General features: G+C 36.9%; 1 protein-coding gene across 1 annotated transcript in view; it reads left to right on the top strand.

Moving 5' to 3' along the window:
- The window catches only part of TRHR (thyrotropin releasing hormone receptor), a 42,785-nt gene extending 31,876 nt beyond the window's left edge, over positions 1-10,909 (top strand). Inside the window, exon 2 of the mRNA XM_056111409.1 lies at positions 10,059-10,909. Within this exon, the coding sequence (XP_055967384.1) occupies positions 10,059-10,466 (408 nt within the window). The 3' untranslated portion in view covers positions 10,467-10,909. The remainder of the gene's footprint in view (positions 1-10,058) is intronic.
- Positions 10,910-12,562: the final 1,653 nt, after the last annotated feature.

Here is a 12,562-nt window from a genome sequence, read left to right as displayed (position 1 = left end):
AAGTATTTTCATGGAAATGATTTGAGTAGATCTCATAAAAGATGCTATAATTCCTTTCTGTAACTATTCTGAGTGTTTCAGCTATCATACTTGACAAGTAGAGTCAAGGATTCCTGCATTAGCATTCCCAAGTGGCTTCTTGTCAAGAAATGTATAAGTAACTCACAGTGCAGGATATGGTGGTTCATGGTCTCTCCACCATGAACAGTCACTCTGGTTTTATTTGTACTTATTATCATTTAACTAAGTTTGTGTTGATTCTAAACTTTAGTCTAGTCTATTATTCAGTTTTTAAAATACTACCAATGATCTTGTCCTCTGATATGATACCCTTCAATTGACTCAATGTAAATTCAAAGAGCCATTGATCACTTTGCTGAAAGCTGTAAGAAAGCAAAATACTCTCAGTAAAAGAACAATATATTAATATGCAGAAATGCAAGAGTACATGGACAGGATCCAGACACAGAATGGCTTGTTACCCTTAAAGAATACCATTAGAATATTAAAGACTAACTCTTTTGTATTCATTAACCACAAAAATGTGTTTGGAAGGAAGAACACTTTGGAAAATGAGACTGTTCCATCTAGAGTGCAACAACTTGGGCACTTTGCTAATTTAAGGAGCCCTAAATTTACTCAGACTTTCATAATTCTATTTGGACATTTCTGTAAAATATTAACTCAGTAATAATTCAGCTGTACATTTAGTACTTACTATGTGGCAGGCATATGTATCAAGCACTAATCTGAATGTATTGTACAATAGAGAGCCAGTAAGAGTTGGCAGTTGATTTACTTTGTTCATAACGTCAAAAATAGCATTTTGGCATCACAAAATGTGGGTTCCAAAATCGATGAATAGCCCGTTTATGAATTAAAGTTATCATCATGATGTTCTTTATGAATATTATAAAAGTGATAAATAACAAATTCAAAGCTTACTGATGGGATTCTTGGCTCCTATTATATGGCTTTGCCTTTTTAGTATCAAAAAAGGATTTTCTTCTATTAAAGATTTTCATGAAATTTAGCTATTTCTACTATGACAACCAAATAATTGACTGAACTCTGGTACCCTTTATTAAACAACTTGTGTTTAATCCTTCTTTTAAAAATTTCTATAATTTCCATTCCCAATTAACTGTCCTCCCTAAAAAAGATTTTAATTACTTGATTTTTCTCAAAGTGATATCCCTATACTTACATATTGTTCAACTTGTTCAGCAGTATTTTAGTTGATCTTTGAAAAACAAAGGAGTAATAGGTCAGAAGGTCAGTTTTCAAGATATAAAGATGGTTCATATGCTTTTAGTAACCACAGAGAATTAAAATAAATTTTAGTATTTTCTTAGCACTCCAGGAAGCTGCTTCATCTCTATCAATGCAGCAATTAAAATTATTATTGATAATCACTGTAATTAGAAACCAATTCTACTACCACAGTTGATCTGCACTTTGAAGGACACCTATTCTCTGGCACAATTTCACTTCACCTGGATTTTTGTTATTTGTCCATATCAAAAAAAGAATCCAATTATGTGAAAATAATCACAAATATATTTGTATATTGTATAGTCATTAGCTATATACAGATAAGTTAGATTTTTCTTTAGATACTCAACATAGACTTTTGTGAGGAATCTAGACTGTACATTTACTGATTCTAGAAAATTAGACTCAAATCTAAGTCTGTGGTTGGTCCAGTTTCTTCAGAATCAGAGTTGGATTAAGTCAAGATGCTAAAAATCAATTCCAATTCTTTCACTTACTATATTTCATCATTCACTAACAAACAAAGAGACTAAAGCAAAGTCTTTATCTTCCAAAAAAGAATGTCTATATAACAATAAGATCTATATAAATATATATAGTTGTGAAGAATATTTTCTAAATAATACTCTCACTGTCACTGTCACTGTCCTCCCATTGTTCATTGATTTGCTCGAGCGGGCCCAGTAACGTCTCCATCATGAGACTTGTTGTTACTGTGTTTTGGCATATCAAATAATACATAGAATTAAAAAAATAAGGTCTTGATTAATAAAAAATGTCCTTAACTGTCCCTTCTAATCTTTTTCAACCTAAAATCTATGTTGTCTGATACTAGTAAGGCCACCCCAGCTTTTTTGAGGGTGTTGTTTGCTTGCAGGATTGTTTTCTATCCTTTGACTTAGAGTCTGTGTTTGTTTTGACTGTTCAGGTGTGTTTCTTGTAGGCAGCAGAATGTTGGGTTCAGTTTCTGAATCCATTTTACCACTCTGTGTCTCTTAATTGGTGAACTTAGACCATTGACATTGAGAGATTATTGTTATGGGGTTTTGTGTCATCTTTCTGTAAAGGTTTGTTGTGCTTGTAAGGGTTTGTCTTGTCTTACAGTAGCTACTTTAGTCCTACTTTTAGGTTTGGTTTTGAGTCTACGAAGTTCCTGAGCTGTTGTTTATCCACCAAATAGCATACCGTTCCTTTGACTTTGAGTCAGAGTTTAGCCAGATAATGTACTCTTGGTGAGGCATTCATTTCATTGTTTTTTTTTTCACTATATCTCACTATTGTCTTTGGGTTTGGAGGGTTTCCTCTGATAGGTCTGCTGTGAATCTAAGGGGTACTCCTTTATATGTGATTTCCTTCTTTGACCTTGCTGCTTGCAGTATTGTGTTTCTATCTGTGGCATCTATCATTCTAACTATGATATGTCTTAGAGTTTTTTTTTTTTATTAAGGTCTCTTTTGGGCTCCTTGAATCTGGATGCCTGCATTCTCCAGCTCTGGAAACTTTTCAGCAATGATTTCTTTAACTGTGGCTTTTTCATCAGGGTTACTTCTCTGTTCTTCTGGTACTCCAATGATTCTAATGTTGTTCCTCTTGAAATCATCCCCTAGGACTCTGATTCACCCTAGTGCTATTTTGAGGTCTTTTCCCATTGTTTATTGTTGCCTGTAGGCTTCCTGCAGCTCATCCTGAAGTTCACTGATTCTGGCTTTGGCTATAGCCATACTACTGTTGAGGGAACCCACTGAGTTTTTTTTTTTAATTTCATCTGCCAAATCCTTTATTCGTGACTCTTCTGTGCGTAACTTTCCAATTTGTGCTCTCGTTTCTTCCTGTATTTTCTTAACCGTCCATTCCTTTGTTTCTTTCATTTTCTTTAATTTACTGCTTATCTGTCCCACCATTTCTTTGTATTCATTGAAAATCCTCAGTACTTCATCTCTGAATTCTTACTGAAGAGCTCACATTTGTGGGTAACGCCTATTGAAAATTCTGGACTCTTTTCATCTTCCTCTCCTGGTGGTGGGGATTTGCGCTGTTTCTTCATGTTGTTATGGTGGTATGGAGACTGAGATGTGACACTAGATTGCTTGGTGTGGGGAAAATAACTGCAGCCCTGTGAGCAGCTGCCAGCCACACAAGAGGACAAGCCCACTTCTGCAGAGGCCACACCCCCTGTCGAAGAGGCCACACCCCCTGTCGCAAGGCCATGCCCTCTGCAGCACTAAAGCTGGAAAGCTGGATAAGGGGGGTGGGGGGTCACACACCTGGGCAGGGTAAAAAACCCGCAGTGGTGCTGTGGATGGGCCCACTGTCCATGAGGAGGGCAGTGGTTGAGGGGAGGAAAGGGGAATTGCGAGGGTCTGGGGTTGAGAAGGTGGCTGGGACAAGGGAATGGCAGGTCGGGAAGATAAATGTAAATCATACATAGAATTAAAAAATAATAACAACTTTGGAATCAATACAAAAATTCCAGATAAGTGCTTTTGAAAACTGATTAATCAACTCCTTAAAATTTTCTAGCCAGGATCTGAGAGATGTACAGTAGGTAGAGGCTTGCCTGGCACACAGCAAACCCAGGTTCAATCCCCAGAGTTCCATATGGTCCCCCAAGACCACCAGGAGTGATTTCTGAGTGTAAACTCAGGAGTAACCGTGAGGTCTCATGGGTGTGGCCCAAAAGCAAACAAAAAATTTCCTGCCAAAACTAATAACCAATCTTTGATAATTGAGAACTCACAAGATGCCATGTAACGGGAACCTCATAAAGTATTATTAATTGTTCCATGACCCCCCAAGACAGAAAGCTCCATTTTATTAACTTTGCATTTTTAATTTTCTTGCCCCCCAAACTCATCCAGGAAATTGATCAGTGTAAATGATTCCTATTTACCTTGCTATCACAACTTTCTTCTCAATTCATGCTTTCTAATGCAGTACTTCAATTTGGGACAAAAAAACAAACAACTGTGATGACTATAAGGCTACTACTGACTCCTAACAATAATTTAAATTTTTCCAAAGAGTTCACTTACCAAATAAATCATAAATATTATTTATAACAAGTAAAATCTTCAATTTCCTTTTTATGTGGGCTTAGGCAATTATTTTGAAAGGAATTTAAACTTGGGGGCAAATTCAAGAACTAGCTTTGCTATTTATATATAAATTGTGTGACCTTACCTTTCTATTTTTTGTGCTCAGTTTCCATTTTCTATTTTTTTTAGTTTTTGGTTTATGGAACATACCCTGAAGTGCTCAGGGGCTACTTCTATCTCTGTGCTCAGGGATCAATCTTAATTTTACTCTGGGTGTGTATCATTGTGCTGGAGATTGAACCAGGGTCTGCCACATGCAAGGCAAGAGCTCTACCTGCTATACTATCTCTCCAGCCCAACCTCAGCCCTACACCCAGATGTGATGCTCTCAAAGGATTAGATCTCTCCTATTTCTTAACATTTTTCCATTGTATCATGACAAATGGCCTTCAGATCAATAGTTTCTGGAAGGTACTGACAATCTTTCTATAGATCAATGAAGAATCCTCACAATATAAGGCATCAACTGGTATGCCTTAAAATGCAAATAAATATCTAGGAATGATTGAATAAATCTTTTCCCAATAAAAATATACTGTAATATTTTCCCCTAGAATATGGTATTATCCTACTCCTTCTTAAAGACCTTTATGTTCTGAGGTAGAGTTTGCTCTGAAAAAATTCATCTTTCACATCATCAAATATCCCCTGCACTGATATTTTCAAATTTTACATTTTTGTCACTTTATTTGAAGTATGTAATAAAACAGAAATAAAAGTTCAACAACGACCGTGAAATTAATTGTGTATGAAATTTAATTTTCAGGACACTTCCTTCCTAGGTGTTAACTCCTATGATAAAGGGGAGTTAAACTCCACTCTATAGCTACACTAATAATTTGAGAATATTTTATGATGCAATATAACCTAAATGAAGATATTTTGGGCTGGAGTGATAGCACAGCGGGTAGGACATTTGCCTTGCATGCAGCCAACATGGCCATCCAGAGTTTGATTCCTCTGCCCCTCTCAGAGATTCTGGCAAGCTCCCGAGAGTATCTCGCCAAAGCCTGGCAAGCTACCCGTGATGTATTCGATATGCCAAAAATAGTAACAAGTCTCACAATTTGTTGTGAGACATTACTGGTGCCTGCTCAAGCAAATCGATGAACAACAGGAGCACAGTGCTACAGAAGATATTTGAAATTAGTTTAAAACAATTACAATTGGGATTAAATGTACTATTTACCATCTTCACTGAGTACATATTTCTTCTTGGTCTGTCTCAGAAACATCATTATATTTATATTATTTCACACTTCTTTTATTTTAATTTTTATTAGTGAAACACCATGAGGTACACTGTAGACTTAAAAATTTTTGTGCTTGGGTTTCAGTTATACAATGATCGAATACCCATCCCTCCACTAGTGTCCATTATCCACCACCACCAGTCCCAGTATCCCTCCCACCCCCCATCCCCCCATCCCACCCTACCACTGTGATAGGGCATTCCCCTCTGTTATCTCTCTCCTTTTGAGTGCTGTGGTTTGCAAAAGAGACATTGAGTGGCAATCATGTTTGGACTATAGTCTACTCTCATCACCCATTTCCCATCCTGAGAGGAACCTCCCAACACCCTTTATTTGGTGCTCCCTTCTCTATCTGAACTGCCTTTTCCCATAGTATGTGCAGCTGTCCTCAAAGGCATGGAGTAATCCTCCTGGTACTTATCTCGGCTATTCTTGGGTATTAGTCTCCTATTTTGTTACTTTATGCTCCCCAGATGAATGCAGTATTTCTATGTCTATCCCTCTCTTTCTGACTCATTTCACTTAGCATGATACTTTCCATGTAGTAACACTTGTATGTAAATTTCATGACTTCATCCTTTCTGACAGCTACATAGTATTCCATTGTGTAGATGTACCAAAGCTTCTTTAACCAGTCATCTGTTTTTGGGCACTCAGGTTTTTTCCAGATTCTAGCTATTGTAAACAGTGCTGCAATGAACAGACAACTGCAGATGTCGCTTCGACTATACTTTTTTGCCTTTCCGGGGTATATTCCCAGGAGTGGAATTGCTAGGTCAAATGGGAGCTCAATTTCTAGATTTTTGAGAATCGTTCATACTGTTTTCCAGAAGAGCTGAACCAGTCAACATTTCCACCAGCAGGTTTCACACTTCCTTAACATTTGTTTTTTAAGCATTTACATTTAAGAATTGTATAAGAACTTTGGCTTTGCTAATTAGTCCATCTCCATTGGCAAAATATTATTTATTTATTTGTTTGTTTGTTTATTTTGGTTTGTGCGGTCACTCTGGAAACGATCTGGGGTTACTCTTGGCTCTGCACTCAGGAATTACTCCTGGCAGTGCTTAGGGGACCATATGGGATGCAGGGTATCGAACCTGGTCCACAATGAGCAAGGCAAATGCCCTATCCGTTATTGCTCTGGCCCTGGAAAACTATTTTTAATATTAAAAAATGTTTAATATTTTCAAAACTGATCGAACAAGACATTGAAGTACTAAAACCCAAAGAAATATCACTCTTAAATATTTTGAAATAATTCTTTTCATGTGTAAACTTACTCAACAATTTTGAGGTCTATCTTTTTTCATATATGGAGCTAAATATCTGGAAAAAGAAATAAATAAACCTATCCCTGTCCTGAAGAATCTCATTGTCAGGGCTGGAGCGATAGTACAGCAGGTAGGGCATTTGCCTTGCACGCAGCTGACAGGTTCAATTACTAACATCCTATATGGTCTTCTGAGCACCACCAGGAGTAATTCCTGAGTGCAGAGCCATTAGTAACCTGAGCATCACCTGATGTGACCCAAAAAGCTAAAAAAAAAAAGAATCTCATTGTCTGCCTGAGAGATTTATAAACAGTGTTCAGTGCAAGGAAAAGATTGGAAGAGACATCAAAGTCTATGGGAGTAACCTGAAATTAAGGAAGCACAAGACTGTTTCAATTTTGAATTTTTAATTATTTTCTTTAAGCCAATGAAAGTTGCTTGCAATACAGATAGATAGATAGATAGATATTAATGTATATTAATGTATATTGAATATTTGCCCTGACAATTGTGGAGAACAATACAAATAGAGATGAAATTCAAGCTTCATATTTGGAAGTTTACCAGCAGTAATTGTGTTGGATTTTTTCTTTTTTTTTCCTTTTTGGGGTCACACCTGGAGATGCACAGGGGTTACTCCTGGCTCTGCATTCAGGAATTACCCCTGGCGGTGCTCAGGGGACCATATGGGATGCTGGGAATCAAACCCGGGTCGGCCGCGTGCAAGGCAATTGACCTACCCACTGTGCTATTGCTCCAACCCCTGTGTTGGATTTCCACATGAAGTTAATTGTTTTGATGACCATATGGTGAAAATATGGTAGAAATATAAAAATATCATCATTGAATGTGGAAAAACTTTAATAAAGAGAGAAAATTTAAAAGTACGATTTTTGGTTTAAGTAGTCTTATTGGACTTATCTGCCAGTATGCCATTTTCAGTGTTTTGCATTTGGTTTTGTTGTTTGGGGCCACAACAAATTGTGCTCAGGGTTTACTCCTAACTGTGAGCCCAAGTGATTCTCAGGGCACCATACAGGATGTCAGGAATGAACCCAGGTCAACATGCAAGGCAAGCTCCTTTCTAACTGTACTATTATTATAACCCTATTTTGCTATTTTGTAAGAATACTCACATATTGGGGGCACAGAGATAGTCCAGAAATACAGGAACATTCCTGCATGCAGTTATTCCCAGTTCCATACCTGACATCACATGATCCATTGAGCATTGCAAGGTGTATGCCCTACTCACTGTACTACTATATTATTGCTCTGGCACCATAGACCTAGATGTTCCAAACTTGAAACTACTAATAGAAGGCTATTTGCCTTGCATGATTAAACCAGCAGACCCAGGTTCAGTCTCCAGCACCCCAGTTGGTCTCCCAAGCTAGCCAGGACTAATTTCTGAGCTCAGAGCAAGAGTAACCTTTTCGCTAGGTGTGACTGAAAAATTAAAACAAACAAAAAACACATCAAAGTCTGAACTAAGGAAGTTAAAATTTCTCAAATTTGAGTTACTTAAGATATATTTTTAAATATTTTACATATTTCAAATATGAAAAGTGTTTCTCTTTTTTAAATAATTCATTTCTCATAGCATTGAAATATTATCAAAGACAATCTCTTTACACTGAAATTAGTCACATATAATCTTTCATTGTGCTTTAAAGTTTAAAACCCTCAGCACATTTGTTGTTTATTCTGTTTTCTCAATATCTCAAGAAAATAAAATATTTTTGATTAGTTATATTTTCAGAGCTAGAAATGAAGGCACAAATGCATGAGTTCATTATGGTCTTGAAACATTTAGAGAATCATTGCCACATGGTCTGGGTGAGTCTCCGTTGGTTTCCAGCATCTCACTAAGCACATAAAACTTATGTTCTTTGCTAATTTTGCCTTTGGGTGACCCTGGGTATTAACTTTATCCAGTTATTCTACATCCTGAGCCTTGCTCATATTTTGGACTCAGGTCAGCTCTACACACAATTCCAGGGTTTGCTTTCTCCACCCTCATTTCCCTTCCTCCAAAGGAAATTTATGGCAGAAGTAGCAAAAACTTTGGATTCAAACTTGCTTAGGTTCTACTTCTGGCTCCAAAACTAGTTTCCACCAAAGTGGAATAAACCAGCTTCTGGACCTCAGTTCTCTAACTTGATAAAATAAAGAATGCAACAGCTATCGGGAGAGGGCATCTGATTTACCTTGCATCTAAGTTTCTACCTCTCAAATAGCCTACTGTCCCTCAAGAACTGACAGAAGTGATCCCTGAGCACAGAGCTAGGAGCAAGAGTTGAACATCACTGTGGATCCTCCCCTCCCCAAAAAACCCAAAATAAAATAATATAAATAAAATGTTCTAATGTATGTAAGTAACCAGTGTGGTTTATAGCAGGCATTCAAGAAGCATTGACCTTTTCCTAAAAACACCTATCCTTTTCAAACCTGACATAGAGGAGCAATATTGTCACTACTTCATGAATGAACTATAAGACAGGACAATTTTTAGGGCCACACAAAAGGTAAGTAAAGATGAAATTAGATATTGGGTCTCCTAATGTTTATTGCAGACATGTTAAATGACATTTTACATCCTTATTCAGATTTATGACTTTAGGCTTCGCTATAGACATCTGCTTACAGAAAACATCCCACTTCCAGAATCCACTACCTTGCATCATTTTTTACTCTTTTTGACCTCGATGATTTTCTTTAAAGCCCCCAAGAATTTCCAGGCAGGAAAATACTAAAGTATAGATCTCTGAAATAGCCTAAAGACTACTTCATCTAAGAGATGTCAGCGAGTGGAGAATGAATCAATGCCCTTTTTCTTTTCTTTGCTAAGTCAACGCTGAAGAGCAGTACTTGTTCTGTGGTTGCTCACAGAAGGAGCCTGTGGACAAAATACCTTCCTTGGGGCTTTACCTACTTTTCCACATTCTCCTCTCCACTCTGGACCTGTTTCCGGAACCACAAAACAAATAAACTTGCACCAAATCCTTGCCCTTAAATCCTTGTCCAAAGCTACATCTCGGAAGCTAAAAAGAAACAGACAAAAAAAGGCATAGGTGGCAGAGGAAAAAATGGCCTGGCTGGGGGAGGGACTTGTTTTGCTCTCATTTGCATTTGTATTGCATTTCTCTGTTTCTGCACAGGTCACCAAGATGCTGGCAGTGGTTGTAATTCTGTTCGCCCTTTTATGGATGCCCTACCGGACTCTTGTGGTTGTGAACTCATTTCTCTCCAGCCCTTTTCAAGAAAATTGGTTCTTGCTCTTTTGCAGAATTTGCATTTATCTCAACAGTGCCATCAACCCAGTGATTTACAACCTCATGTCCCAGAAATTCCGCGCAGCCTTCAGAAAGCTCTGCGACTGCAAGCAGAAACCAGCCGAGAAGCCTGCTAGCTATAGTGTGGCTCTGAATTACAGTGTCATCAAAGAGTCCGATCATTTCAGTACAGAGCTTGATGACATCACTGTCACCGACACTTACTTGTCTGCCACCAAAGTGTCTTTTGATGACACCTGCTTGGCTTCTGAAGTAACCTTTAGCCAAAGTTGATTCATGACCTGAAAGAAAATGAACCTGAAAGTGAATGAGTCTGAAGTTCTCAGCCCAAGAGAGAAAACAGTCAATATCCATCCAAGAAGACAGAGCAGATAAAGGTTTTGCCAAAACTCTAACAAATTCTGGTCCAAGAACTTTAACCCATAAGAAGCGTTCATAGATTCCTTTTTATAGAAATAATATGACCAAAAATTGAAGTAGTTCTGTGAAACAGCTAAGTTGTGAAAATTAAAAGCATAGCCTTAAGAAATTTACTATATTTGGAGGTGGAGAAGGGACCAAAGTTCAGATAATATGTAGATGTCAATTTAAATTATTTATCAGATTTTTAAAAAGGTATTTTTCACCCTCCAAAATTATTGATGCACTTTAGTAATTTGACAATATGCCAATCTTAAGTATTTTCATTTTAACAAGATGTTGCTCTACTTCACGAGTATCTGAGACATAGAAATAGCAAAAAATAAAATTTATTTATTGAGTGAAAATAAGATTTTAGACAGGAATGTTCACTTATATAAAAAAATCAAAGTCAGAACTCTGAGAAATTATTTTAGTCTTAAAAATTATATGATTCAATTGAACTGTAAAACAAACTTCAAAATTTGACAAATTACTGAAAGTACAATTTGAGAAGACAAAGATTTGATTTTTAGGTAAGTCCAGCTCTTAATATTTCTTTATCTCTCCAAAATGATGAATGAGAAAATCAAAATAATCAGATTAAGTAACTGTAAAATAACAAATTGGCATAATATTTGTATTGAAAAGTATAGCCAAGACAAGATCAATTACTTAAAATAAGATTTTACTTTTTTCTCAGAAACATTCAAAGAAGGAAGCCTTACTTTCAGCATTTTTGTATATAAATTACTGAACCATGTCTAGGGAATCCATCTAGCTGAGTCTAGCATAAAAGTCTGAAACAGTCTCAGTTTTAGTTGCTATTCGAAGACCAAAATCTATTACATTCCAGATGAAGACACCCCACTGAGCCCTGCAGTCAATTGATTTTAACATGTCTACAATTGTCTTTTTCTTCCTGTCTACTTGTCATTTGCAGGTTCTTTTTACAAATGCTAGTTTTCTTTGTTTACAGATTCTAAGTCAAAGCAATGCAAAATTCTGTTGTTTTATTTGCAATATTGCTAAAATGTATTTCTTCTCATTATCATTCTCTCTCTGCTGGAGCGATAGCACAGCGATATCATTCTCTCTCTGCTGGAGCGATAGCACAGCGGGTAGGGCGTTCGCCTTACAAGCGGCCAACATGGCTGACCCGAGTTCGATTCCTCCGCCCCTCTCGGAGAGCCCGGCAAGCTACCGAGAGTATTTGATATGCCAGACACAGTAACAACAAAGTCTCCAATGGAGACGTTACTGGGCCCGCTCTAGCAAATCGACGATCAACGGGAGGGCCTTTACCTTTACCTTTTTACCTTATCATTCTCTCTCTAGACCTGACTTCAACCTCCTATCACAGTTACTATGAGCAAGGCATGAATGTAAATCTGCCCAACACATAGTATGAGATTCTACTTTTTAAGTCCTTTCATGTGACTCACCTACTGAAATCTGGTTAATCATAGTCTCCAAGTGTACAAAATGTCCTTGGCAAAGACTGAGTAAAAGCTGATTTTTAAGACCTATATCAAATATTCCTGGTATTTGTAATGCCCCCAATGCAGACTGGCATTTTCTTTCTCTATTTTATATTTGCATTTCATGGATTCTCCCTGATCTCACACCTAATTACTAAAGATAATGACCCCACATTCTTAATAAAAAATACATCATACCACTGCAGAAATTTTGATTTAAAAATATTAATGAGAACTCTGCTATCCTGAACTAAACATGCTTTTGTGAAATCTAGTCTCTTCAATGCCAGGAAGACATTTTCAATCCTGCTATTGTATTAGTAAAAAAAAAATGCAAGCAAGAATTTATAGAAAATACCCTAAAAAGTCTTTCTGTGTGACATTTAGCTATTTTAATTGATTTTTATACTGAATTAAATGTTAATCTTGGTATCATATAAAGAACCAGAGTGACATACAAACATATATACAATTACAGTGACACATGTA

This window comes from Sorex fumeus, unplaced genomic scaffold, assembly GCF_029834395.1.
Source record: "Sorex fumeus unplaced genomic scaffold, SorFum_2.1 ptg000002l, whole genome shotgun sequence".
Classification (NCBI taxonomy): Eukaryota; Metazoa; Chordata; class Mammalia; order Eulipotyphla; family Soricidae; genus Sorex; species Sorex fumeus.
This window is presented reverse-complemented; position numbering and strand designations above follow the sequence as displayed.